At 45.4% G+C, this 13527-nt stretch overlaps 1 protein-coding gene across 1 annotated transcript in view; it reads right to left on the reverse strand.

Annotated features, from left to right (window-relative positions):
* Positions 1-13527, reverse strand: part of slc67a1 (solute carrier family 67 member 1) — a 123442-nt gene that overhangs the window by 94796 nt on the left and 15119 nt on the right. Inside the window, exon 2 of the mRNA XM_086007691.1 lies at positions 1603-1700. Coding sequence (XP_085863817.1) covers positions 1603-1700 — 98 coding nt within the window. The remainder of the gene's footprint in view (positions 1-1602; positions 1701-13527) is intronic.

Below are 13527 nucleotides of genomic sequence, written 5' to 3' on the forward strand. Positions count from 1 at the left end.
TGTAGTTCTAGAAATCAATGAATTACATGGTGCAATAAGCCTTGATTTAAACACAGGAGCATGTAAGGAGGAAGATAACAAATTTGGAGCTTAGGATGAAGAGAGGACTGTTCAGAGGAGCACTGCCCATTGTGGTATTTATAATAGTGACACACAAAAAATACTGCAACGAAGACCAGGGGCTACAGGTGAGAAAAAAAACTATAAGACAAGAAGCTTTTTTATGTGTCTTACCAAGGAGTGTGAAGAAAGTATTAGAAGAGCCTCCCCTGACATGTGGGCACCATTCAAGTCTTGGATCGACTTGGACTTTATAATGCATTAGGAATTATTGAAAGAATAGAAGTGTTTGGCAAGAAATAAGAAACCAAATTTCTTGGAGGCAGCTCTAGCAATGGGGTGGGGTTGGGCATTTAGGAGTTCCATTTGAGATTCAAAGAGATACTGGGACTTAGTCAATAGATGAAGAAGAGTTTTATAAATGATATGAAGAAAACTGTCAATGAATTTGAAGAAAGAAGATTTTCATTGCCTCATTGAAGGTCATGGGTATGAAGGAGGTTAAAAATTTAGCAATTCAATCATTAGGCTACAAGAGAAATGAAAGTTATCTGCATAGAAGGCAAGTGTTCTGAAGAAAGTTTTATGAACCTAGTTTGGAATCATCAGTAAAATGGGAGATTTCCCTACCTAAATCACTGTGGGAGCAACAGTGCTACAAGGACTGCAGCAGTTCAATAAGACCCACCATCATCTTCGGGCTAATTAGCGATAGTAATAAAACCAGCCTTGCCAGCAATGCCTACATTCTGTGAACACATTTAAAAAAAACATTAAGGGGGTTGGATAATGCGTGGACAAGGCGAGAAAGAAAAGTGGAGCGGGAACTTGGCATTATTATTAGAAATAAGATCTCAAGATGAGCCTTCAACAAATAGCACAATTTGAGAGGAATATAATTTTGGTGGAAGACTAAAAGGCAGAAATCCATTTAAAAGTATAAGATGCCAAAAGTTTTGCAGATATCCAAGGTGACAATAATTGAATCCAAAGGTGTTAAAAAGCAGAGATCCAGACATGTGTATCGTAAGCAAGAACGGAAGCATCAAACATCAGGCTGGTGATTTATGGATTTGGCCAGAACTTCCAAGGTGATGGATAATTTGCCAGTTAACAGCAGCAGCCATAACTTTAGAAAGTACCAATGGAGCAATAGTTAGAAGGATGAAAGGGACGGGATGAATATTAGCAAATTGCCAAGGAAAAGGAAAGGTAGCCTGGGATTATGAGAGGCTAAAGTGATGTCATAATGCAGAGGCAAATATCTTATGGACCACAGGAGTACAAGAGCTATGTCAGTCTCGGAGTTTAGCTACAATGTCAAGGTTAACATACAGAGTTCATGAGTTCCCGGGTTGAGGCACACTATGTAGCGGCGGTCTGTGTGGTTCACGGATAAGGCACACTATGGGGTTAATGAAGAGTAGTCCTGTGAGGGTCAGGGTTCATCGTGTAGGGGAGTTTCCTGACATAAAATTAAATTTCATGGAAATTCAATCCTGGAGAATCCAGTCATCCTGCTTCCTGGCCCAAGTCATTTACCTGCCAAATAGGGGTCCTCCCAGGAGTTGGATAATAGCAAACGTTGTCTGTAGGTAACCAAACATGACGGTATCCATCCCCAGCCTCTTCGACAAATACTAGGGACAAAACATTAGTGTTAGAATCTGGAATAATACTGTACAGTGTTCTAAAGCCTATAACCAAGCAGACTCCAGCTCTGACACACTTTGCCTTCTCCACATTAAATGGAAACGTGGTATAACATTGCTGCAGGTGTCCTACTGATTAGTGATCAATCAAGGTGTAATCTATCAAATTTGCCACTACCAAATCCAACACAAGCTTGGTCTGTGGGCTGCTATGCAAAATTAGGTTTAAATCCAGGGAAAAGATTAAACAGGTTTGTTATAACGCACAGCAGGAGTGCCAGCGGCTCTTCAAAAGCATCAACCAGGACCAATCAACCAGAATGGATAGCAAACTGGCTACAAAACAGAAAACAGAGTGTAGGGGTTAAGGCTAGCTACTCAGGCTGGCGGAAGGTGGGAAGTGGTGTTTCACAGGGATTCATGCTGGGACCACAGTTTTTCACAATTTACCTAAATGATTTGGACTTGGGAATCAGAAGTACAATATCAAAATTTGTGGATGACACCAAATTGGGGAGTATAGTTAATACTGAGGAAGGCTGCGACAAAATATAAGATGACATTAACAAACTTGCAGAATGGACATGTAAATGGCAAATTAATTTCAACATCGACAAGTGTGAGGTGGTGCATTTTGGTAGGAGGAAAAAGGATGCAACCTACTCCTTGGAAAATAAAGGGCTAAAAATTGAGTAGCGCCCCAATTGGGGCATTAACTTTGCGGAAAAATTAGCGTCCCCGCGCCGGAAATTGAATGATTGCGCCCCAAGAGGGAAGCGGGGTGCTACTGGAAGCGCCCCGCATCCCTCTTGGGGCGCTGTGAGTCCATATTGCGACGTTATGTGCCGCAGCACCACACGCTGCGGCACGTCGCGCCGCGGTATTGCAGGCCTTCCTCCCCTTCATAAAGGGGAGGGGCCTTGTGCAGCGCGACCTGGGGCCCAGCTGGGCCCCCGGGGATCAGGAGAGCAGGCAAAAGAGCCCGGCACTCAAGAGAAGTGCCGGGCTCTTGGAGCGCAGCCAGCACTCCGCAGGGGGGGGGGGGGGGGGGGGGGGCGGCGGGGCGTTTCAGGAGGTCTGGGACGGGAGCGCAGGCAGGTGCTGGCAGGCGGCCAGCAACAAAAATGGCCACCCCGCACCTCACCTTTAAATTGCGCCTCCCCGGCCGCAGGTACGCCTCCCTGACCCCGTCGGACATAGCATCCGGCGGTAAGTCAGGGGGCGCTCCCGAAGATCGTGAGCGGGGCGCTGCGCACGCCAATGACATCATCGCCAGCAGCGCAGCGCCACAGGGCGCTACCGGTTAGCGTCACCACTAACCTCCCGCTGAATTTTGCAGGAGGTGTGGGCAGTGCCGCGCCTGGGCGCTAGTTGCTTTGCGTCACGTTAGCGCCCTCTTAAGGCGCTAACGGGAGGCTCAACCAACTGAATTTTTCCCCCAAAGGGATCTAGGGGTACAGATATACAAATCATTAAAAGTAGCAACACAGGTTAACAAAGCCATAAAAAGTGCAAACAAAGCACTGGGGTTTATTTCTAGAGGAAAATAATTCAAAAGCTGAGAAGTTATGTTAAATTTATATAGAACTTTAGTTAGACCACTTTATTGAACAATTCTGGTCTCTATATTATAAAAAGGATATAGAAGCACTGGAGAAAGTGCAAAAAAGATTTACAAGGACGATACCAGAACTGAGAGGGTACAACTGTCAGGAAAGGCTGAACGGGCTGGGGCTCTTTTCTCTCGGAGTGACCTAATAAAGATCTTTAAAATTATGAATGGGTGTGATAGGGTAGATGTAGAGAAAATGTTTCCACTTGAGGGGGGAGTCCAAAACTAGGGGCTATAAATGTAAGATATGCACTAATCTATCCAATAAATAATTCAGGAGAAACTTCTTTACTCAGAGTGGTAAAGATGTGGAATTTGTGACCACATGAAGTCGTTGAGGCGAATACCATAGATACATTTAAGGGGAAGCTAGATGAGTACACGAGGGAGTCCATGAGGGAGAAAGGAATAGAAAGATATGATAATATGGAAAGATGACGCAAGGCGGGAGTAGGCTCATGTGGAGCATAAACACTAGCATAGACCTGTTGGGTCTGTTTCTGTGCTATAAAATTCTAGTAATCTTGCCCTTCTGTCTGGTCTCTTCCTCCAGCTCTTGCTTTTGTCTGATGCTTGCTCACCTTCTGGGGTGAAAAAGCCCAGCTTGCTGACAGGCTGAACTTTGTAAACCCCACCCTATCAGGGCAATATTAAAGTTGGAAATCAAAGAGAATTATTTTCTTTCTCTAGCTTTTCCCCCCTTTCTTGAAGATGCTCACTCTTGCTGCAGAAGGGTTTCATGGGTACTGCCTGCAACTCACCCAAGTGACCATTATTTTTGTGCGAGTTTAAACCGACTATTCCACATTGGAGGAATTACAGACAAGCCAGGGAATCCTTGCTGATTTTCACTCCTCCCTAGCTTAGGGTTACAGAGGCCAACTGTTGTGCTCCAACTGCTGCCCCGGATCTAATGCTCTAATGAAAACAAATCCAGCTTCTCCAACCTGTCCTTGTAGCTAAGATCCCCCATCCTCGGAACCATTCTGGTAAATCTCCTCTGCACCCGCTCAAGGGCCTTCACATCCTTCCTAAAGTGTGGTGACCAGAACTGGACGCAATACTCCAGTTGTGGCCTAACCAGCACTTTATAAAGGTTCAGCATAACTTCTCTACTTTTCTACTTAAAGCATGCTGCCTGACCTGCTGAGTTTCTCCAGCATTTTCTGTTTTTATTTCAGATTTCCAGCATCTGCAGTATTTTCTTTTTCTCCTTTTCTACTTACAGGAAACTTTCGATTAACCGGCCACTAAATAACCGGAAATGTCGGTTAACCGGCAAAATTCAGGAGTCAGTTCAGATAACTTTTTTTACTTTTACTTTTAGTTACTTTTTTTTAACTCATTTCTTTCTGGCTGTGCAAGCGTCTAACTGAAGCTGTTGCTAAGCTACAGAGACGCTTGCAAGCTGTGCTGATTGTTTTGAAGCAACAGGGTTTGTTGCTTTAGACGGAGCGCTGAGCTCCGTATCTTTTAACTATAGCGCTCGATTCTCCGGCATTGTTGATAGACCGGCACCAGCTCGGTCCCGTCGTGCCAGATACCAGAAAGTTTCCTGTATCTGTTTTCCTTTACTTCTCACTTTCTTCCACTCTCCTGCATCACTTCTTGTAGTCTTCCAATTCCCTCACTTCTCACTCTCTTTCAATCTGCTCCTTCAATTCTCACTTTCCCCCCATTTCTTGCTGTCTCTCTACCTCCTTTTCCCCGTCACCCGCACCCCCCAACACAGCTTAGCTGAGCAGTAAGCATTTGGGCGAGACAGGAAACACTCCTGGTAAGTGGGTGAGCAGCTGGATCAGGGATGCATTGGGGTCAAGTGGGCTGGTAACTACTCGAGCTAGGCGGGTAATTGAACAAGATGAAGCACTCAGGCTAGAAAGAGGGTGGTCAGGAAGCACTCGAGGTGACTGAGTAAGCAGATCAGCTAGGAGGCATTCGTCGCAGATAGGTTAGGATGCACTTGGGTTAGGTAAATGAGCAGGTAGGCTAAGAGGCACTCTGGGCCACTTTGCTGTCCAGCCTGCTGCCCCAAACTCATTTTCAGCCTGCCGTATTCACCTAGAGTCCTTTGCAGTCCAACCTGTCCAGAAATGTTCCCTCCCGGGTCCTTCCTCAACTATGATTTTCTTCTTGGCTGATGCTATGTTTCAATCTCCTATTATATTTTCCAATTGTAGAAAGGACTTGGGCAGGAACAATTCCAGAGCAGATTGGGGTGTGCTGGGCTGTGAAGGACTCCAGGTGGCTGGGGTGAAGCGAACTAATGGAGCCAGGCCAGGCCAGACTATTTAATGGGTCAGGCCACTGAAATTTCAGCAGAGGCCAAAGAGAGGAGTTTGCTGTGCTTGACATGACTGCAACTGTTTGTGAGGAATCAAAACATTTACTCATGAAATGCACAACAAAGCCCAACCCAATAATTGAAACTCCAGCCATGTAGAAGAATGCACATTTAGCCACTGCCTTTCACATCCTCAGGATATTTTGTGTATACTTGAATTGGCAGGCATGGCATTCATCTCATCTGAAAGAAGATTCCTCCTATAATACAGCACTCCCACAGTACAGCATTGAAGTGCCAGCCTAGATTATATGCGCAAATCCTAGAGTGGAGTTTCAACCCACAACCTGCTGTCTCAGAGGCGAGATTATCATCACTGAGCCAATTTCACACTTTAAACTCCAAACTGAGCGCCAGGCTCATGTCATAGGAGTACGCCCCTCCTGGAAATTTATTTTCATGGATTTACAGCACTGTACAGGCAACTCTGAATAGAAATAAGCATTTTATTCTGTTGTTTTCTTCGGGTTTCTTGTAACTGTTGTTTACATAGTAAATATTCCACATGCTGTAAAATTCAAGTTGGCAGTAAAACCAACTTCACAAAATTATTTGAGCAATTAGATTGGTCTTTTTCTTCCATTTGCCATTTAGGAATTGTTGCTTTGAAAAAAATGAGCAATTTCATTACTTGGTTTCCTGCTGCTTAGCTATTCGCCATTACGAACATAAGAACAACAAATAGGAGCAGTAGGCCATTCGGCCCTTCGAGCCTGCTCCACCATTCAATGAGATCATGGATGATCTTCTGCCTCAACTCCATTCACCGGCCTTATCGCCATATCCCTTGATGCCCTTACTAGTCAGAAATATATCGACTTCTGTTTTGAATATACCCAATGACTGAGCCTCCACAGCCCTCTGGGGTAGAGAATTCCAAAGATTCACCACCCTCTGTGTGAAGAAATTTCTTCTCATCTCAGTCCTGAATGGCCTACCCTTTATCCTGAGGCTGTGGCCCCTGGTTCTAGACTCCCCAGCCAAGGGAAACATTCTCCCAGCATCCATCCTATCAAGCCCTGTAATAATTTTGTATGCTTCAATGAGATCTCCTCTCATTCTTCTGAATTCAAGAGAATACAGGCCTAGTTTACTCAATCTCTTCTCATACGACAGTCCCCCCCATCCCAGGAATCAATCTCGTGAACCTTCGTTGCACTCCCTCTATAGCAAGTATATCCTTCCTTAGGTAAGGAGACCAAAATTGTACACAGTACTCAAAGTGTGGTCTCACCAAGGCCCTATATAATTGGAGTAAGACTTCTTTACTCCTGTACTCAAATCCTCTTGCAATGAAGGCCAGCATACCATTTGCCTTCCCAATGGCTTGCTGCACCTGCACATTCACTTTCAGTGACTCATGTACAAGGACACCCAGGTCCCTTTGAGCATCTGCATTCCCCAATCTTTCACCATTTAGGAAATACTCTGCCTTTCTGTTTTTTCTACCAAAGTGGATAACTTCACATTTATCCACATTATATTCCATCTGCCATGTTCTCGCCCACTCACTGAGCCTGTCAAGATCCCCTTGAAGCCTCTTCACATCCTCTTCGCAACTGACACTGCCACCTAGCTTTGTATCATCAGCAAATTTGGAAATGTTACATTTAGCCCCCTCATCCAAATCATTGATATAGATTGTAAATAGCTGGGGCCCAAGCACCGATCCTTGCGGTACCCCACTAGTCACAGCCTGCCATCCTGAAAAAGACCCGTTTATCCCTACTCTTTGTTTTCTGTCTGTTAACCAATTCTCAATCCATGCTAGTATATTACCTCCAATTCCATGTGCCCTAATTTTGTTAATCAACCTCTTGTGTGGGACCTTATCGAAGGCCTTCTGAAAATCCAGATACAGCACATCTACCGGTTCCCCTTTGTCTACTCCACTAGTTACATCCTCAAAGAACTCCAATAGGTTTGTCAAACAGGATTTCCCTTTCATAAATCCATGTTGACTCTGCCCAATCTTACTATTAGTTTCTGAGCACCCAGTTATTGCATCCTTTATAATAGATTCCAGCATTTTCCCAACTACTGATGTGAGGCTAACAGGTCTGTAGTTCCCCGTTTTCTCTCTCCCTCCTTTCTTAAAATAGCGGGGTTACATTTGCTATCCTCCAATCTGCAGGAACCATTCCAGAATCTATAGAATTTTGGAAGATGACAACCAATGCGCCCACTATTCCAATGGCCACCTCTTTCAAAACCCTAGGATGTAGGTCATCCAGTTCTTGGGATTTATCGACTTTTAGTCCCATTAATTTTGCTAGTACTGTTTTTTTACTAATAATAATTTCTTCAAGTTCCTCATTCTCGTCACACCCTTGGTTTTCTCATATTTCTGGGAAGTTTTTTGGCTTTTATTAACTTAGAAGGTAACACACAGTGGAGAGGTGTCTTCCATCCAGAGGTCTGCAGTACTGGATGTGAGGCACGCTGAGCCTGGTATGGGCGGAGCCCTACACACAATACAATACAAGGTGAGGAAACGGAACTGAGGTAAGGGAAATGAAACTGAAACTAAACCACAGTCACAGGCACAATCACAGAGAATACAGATGAGTGATGAATGGCATATTTCATCACACTGCCAAGCCAAGATCTTTTATCTCTACCGTACCGATCTCATCCCTTATTAACAGCACTACACCACCTCCTTTTCGTTTGTCCTTCCTAAATGTTGAGTACCCTGGAACATTCAGTTCCCAGCTTTGGTTACCCTGCAACCATGTCTCTGTAATGGCAATTACATCATACCCATTTACTTCTATTAGTGCCATTAATTCATCCACCTTGTTGCAAATGCTACGTGCATTTAGATAAAGTGTCTTCAACTTTGCCTGTTTAATATTTTTCTGCACTTTGACCCTCTTTACTGTTGGCCTTTGTTTCTGCTCCCAACTAGTTTTGCTGACTACTTTTCTAACTTGCACTTCCAGCTTTGTTTCTCTCCGTTCTGGGCCCACACTTAGGTTCCCAGCCCGACAAACTAGTTTAAATCCTTCCCAACAGCACTAGCAAACCCCCCTGCGAGGATGTTGGTCCCGCTTCTGCCAAGGTGTAGCTCGTCCAGCTTGGACAGGTCTCTCCTTCCACAGAATCGGTCCCAATGCCTCAGGAATTTAAATCCCTCCCTCCTACACCATCTCTCCAGCCACGCATTCATCTGGTCTATTCTCCTATTTCTGCTCTCGCTAGCACGTGGCACTGGGAGTAATCCTGAGATTACTACTTTTGAGGTCCTGCTTTTTAATTTATTTCCTAGCTCCCTATATTCTGCTTGCAGGACCTCGTCCCTCTTTCTACCTATGTCGTTGGTACCGATATGGACCACGACCTCTGGCTGTTTGCCCTACCCCTTCAGAATGTCCTGCAGCCGCTTGATGACATCCTTGGTCCTGGCACCAGGGAGGCAACATACCATCCTGGAGTCAAGTCTGCAGCCACAGAAACGTCTATCTGTTCCCCTTACGATAGAATCCCCTATCACTATTGCTCTCCCACTCTTTTTCCACCCCTCCTGTGCAGCTGAGCCACTCGTAGTGCCACGGACTTGGCTCTTGCTGCATTCCCCTGAGAAACCATCTCCCCCAGCAGTATCCAAAACGGAAAATCTGTCGGAGAGGGAGATGGACCCAGGGGACTCCTGCACTACCTTCCTAGTTCTTTTACTCTGTCTGCCAGTCACCCATTCCCTGTCTGCCTGTGCACTCTTTACCTGCGGTATGACCACCTCGTTAAATGTGCTATCCACGAAGATCTCAGCCTCGCGGATGCTCCACAGTGACTCCAGCTGCAGTTCCAGCTCCGATAAACAGGTTTCGAGCAGCTGCAGCTGGAGACACTTCCTGCACACGTGGTCTCCCTGGACACCGAAAGTGGTCCTGACTTCCCACTTAGCACAGGAGGAGCACTCCACGCTGCCGAGCTGCACTGCCATGTCCTACCCTTAATTTACTCCCTTTACTTCCTTTAAATTAAAGAATATTAAATACACTAGGGACCTTACTTCACTTTAAACACTACTTACTCTAACTAGAGACCTTACTTTTACTTTAACGACTGGACTGTAGAAATACTCGCCAGGTCCTACTTACCAATCGGCTCCTTCCCTTGTGCCGACGTCACTTTTAATCTCTGACGTCACTTTCGAATGTTGCCGGTTGCGGTCCGCTGTCGCTGCTGCTCCCAATAGCTCGGTCTGGGCCTCGAGCCTTATTTCCTCGCTCTTCCTTCGCCTGTTCCCTCACAGGTCGGTCCGCTCTCGCTGCTGCTCCCAATAGCTCGGTCTGGGCCCCGAGCCTTGGGCTTTATTTCCTCGCTCCTCCTTCGCCTGTTCCCTCACAGATCGGTCCGCTCTCGCTGCTGCTCCCAATAGCTCAGTCTGGGCCTCGAGCCTCGGGCTTTATTTCCTCGCTCCTCCTTTGCCTGTTCCCTCACAGGTCGGTCCGCTCTCGCTGCTGCTCCCAGCGAGGAAATAAAGCCTGAGGCTCGAGGCCCAGACTGAGCTATTGGGAGCAGCAGCAAGAGCGGACCGACCTGTGAGGGAACAGGCGAAGGATGAGCAAGGAAATAAAGCCCTAGGCTCAAGGCCCAGACCAAGCTATTGGGAGCAGCAGCGAGAGCAGACCGACATGTGAGGGAACAGGTGAAGGAGGAGTGATAGTTACCTGCACCATTGGTTATTAAGTTCAATTGATTACAAACACTTTGGAACTTTATAAAATGTGCTGTTTTCCAATCAGACATTTTAAGTCAAACATATGTAGTTGTCAATTATATCGACACCTCCAGTCAGTGGGAGCAGGCAGGGAACTTTCTGTATTTAACAATAGATACAAATTTAAACCAATATTGATATATTTCTCTCCTCAAAATAAAATTATATTTTTAAATAAGAACATTTTCACCAACAACAGCAAAATCTGCACCAACTATATAATGTCTAACAGTTTCAGAATTAACAGTTCAAACAACGGCACTGTTGATAAAATTGTTACGTCATTTTTACACTACTCTACCACTGCTGGTTAGGGTAGCGAGCTTGCTGTTCCTAGTGTTAATGGGAGCCTTTTCCATCAAAGGTTCTAGTTACAGTGCTGGCTCACTGTTTTGTTGACCACAGTCTGTTCTTCTTTTGTAGTCTGTTGCTATGGCTGTGTATTTTTTAAACTATGAGCTGACTGGGTACAGAGTGTATAACCAAACTTACATGTCTCACCACAAACAACAGTTCTATCTGTCACAGGTTTCTCCCAAGAGACCTTCCCATTTTCAGATCTTACTTTGTAAGATCCGATATCCACTTATTGTTGCGCTTGTGATGGCATCCATTTCCCTGCTCCTGTTAGCTGAATTCTGATAACTTATTAAGCTCTTTGCTGCCTTTATTGTGGAATCAGACCTGTTGTATCCGTGTGTTAATGGAGACATGGAATGCAGGAGTTGGTTTAACAGGTGTTTACTGAACAAAGTCTGGAGGTGAACTAAAAGATACAAGACGCTATACAGGCTTATATACCCGAGTGGTCACTACCGGTATTACAGTACACAGGGGCTCTTAAGGTACATACACTACAAGACCTCCCCTTTTAGATAATTAGTACATAACATTTTAAGTAATCATTAATTAACATGTTTACAAGAACAATAATCTACACATTTGCTGCAGTTAATCAATTATAAGTCAGTCTCTCTGGAGGCTTCCTGACTCGGTCCGGATAACGCCTCGGTGGTGTAGTAGTTTTCGGTGGTGTAGTAGGTTCTTTTGGCAAGGTCGATTCGGCTTGAATGCCAGTGTCGGGTTCATCTGGTTCCAGTATCACCGGATCGGAGGTAGATACTATGGGTATCTCTGCTTCATCATTAGGCGTATAGAGTTGTGGTGTAGGTTGTCCCTTTTCGGATGACTCTATGATCTGGTCAGCATGGTGCCTTATTATGCTTTCACCAATGTCCACGGTATACATCAGCGGTCCAAGTCGTGTGCAAATAGTTCCAGGCTGCCATTTCTCGGTACAGTAGTCCCGGGCCAAAACTTGTTGACCTATCTGGAAGGTTCTAGTTGGCCTTTCATTCATGCCTTGAAATTGCCGGTTCGCTACGTCCCTTCTGATGTTTGGCTTGATCAAATCCAGCCGGCATCTTCGTCTTCTATTGAAAAATGTCATGGCGGGAGTTTGGTTTGTAACCACGTGTTGCATTCCTGTACGCAAACAAGAAGTTATCTACCTTATGTTGTAGATTTATGTCTTCATTACCCATGGCCTTTATGGCCTTCTTGAAGGTCTGGACAAACCTTTCAGCTAATCCATTGGTGGCGGGATGGTATGGGGCGGACGTGTAGTGCTTAACCCCATTGTTTTTTAAGAACTTCCTGAATTCTTCGGACACAAATTGCGGTCCATTATCAGAACAGATCTGTTCAGGCAGCCCATTCCTGGCAAATATGGTCCTTAATACTGTGATGGTTTTTTCCGTGGTGGTGGAGGACATCTTTATTACCTCCGGCCACTTGGAGTGTGCATCAACCGCGATTAAGAACATTGAGTCCATAAATGGACCAGCAAAGTCGATATGTACCCTTTGCCATGGAGATGAGGGCCACTCCCATGGATGTAGAGGGGCTTGTGGTGGGGCGTTTTGGACCTTCTGGCATCCTAGACAGCTCTTGGTCATTTCTTCGATGTCTCCATCAATACCTGGCCACCACACAAACGCTCTGGCTAGGTTCTTCATTTTCACTCCACCCAGATGCCCCTCGTGAAGCTCCTTTAGCACTTTATCCCGGAGTTTGGGTGGAATCACCACTCTGGATCCACACATCAAGTTTCCTCGGCATACTGACAGCTGTTCTCTTCTTTGCAAGAATGCTGGCAACAGTGGTTCACCATGTGCTGGCCATCACTTCACCGTTAAATCGTAGACTCGAGAGAGAGAGAGAGTCGGGTCATTTCTCGTTTCCTTTTCAATGGTAGAATTTGTTACTGGTAGACATTCCTCTATGGTTGAGTGGAACATCTCCACTGGGTCCACTGTAGGTGCCTCTTCTACCATTGGCAACGGTAGGCGCGATAAACCGTCAGCATTCCCATGCTGTTTTGATCCTTTGTATTCTATGTCATATTGGTGTGCCCCTAGGAAAAGGGACCACCTCTGTAGCCTTTGCGCTGTCATAATGGGAACGCCCTTTTTAGGGTTGAATATGGAGACGAGGGGTTTATGGTCAGTCAACAAGGCAAATTTTGTCCGTGTAGGTAATGGTTGAATTTCTTCACTCCCCACACCAGGCTGAGTGCTTCCCTGTCGATCTGGGCATAGTTACGCTCAGCTGAGTTCAATGAGCGTGACGCAAAAGCTATCGGCCGCACCGCGCCATCAGGGAATCTATGTGATAATACCGCTCCTACGCCGTAAGGGGATGCATCGCACGCCAGTCTGATTGGCAGTGATGGGTTGTAATGAGCCAACACTTCCTTGGACGTGATCAAGCCTTTGAATTTATGGAAGGCACGTTTACAGTCTTCGCTCCATTTCCAAATTACTCCCGTTTGTAGCAGTGCGTTAAGAGGGTGCAGAACAGTTGACAAGTTCGGTAAAAATTTATGATAGTAATTTATCAATCCCAGGAACGACCTTAATTGTGAGACATTTTCAGGTGCTGGGGCTTTTATGACCACTTCAATTTTTTCAGGTGACTTATGCAACCCTTCTTCGTTAATTATATGGCCACAATATGATATTTGTTTCTGGAAAAATTTGCACTTTGGGCGATTTGCTCGTAGGCCCCGTTCTCTCAGCCTAGTGAGCACCTGCTCCAAATTGGCAAGGTGCTCGTTGTCGTTTTCTCCTGT

Source organism: Somniosus microcephalus, chromosome 15 (genome assembly GCF_052327205.1).
Source record: "Somniosus microcephalus isolate GS21.2 chromosome 15, FLI_Smic_1.0, whole genome shotgun sequence".
NCBI classification, from domain to species: domain Eukaryota; kingdom Metazoa; phylum Chordata; class Chondrichthyes; order Squaliformes; family Somniosidae; genus Somniosus; species Somniosus microcephalus.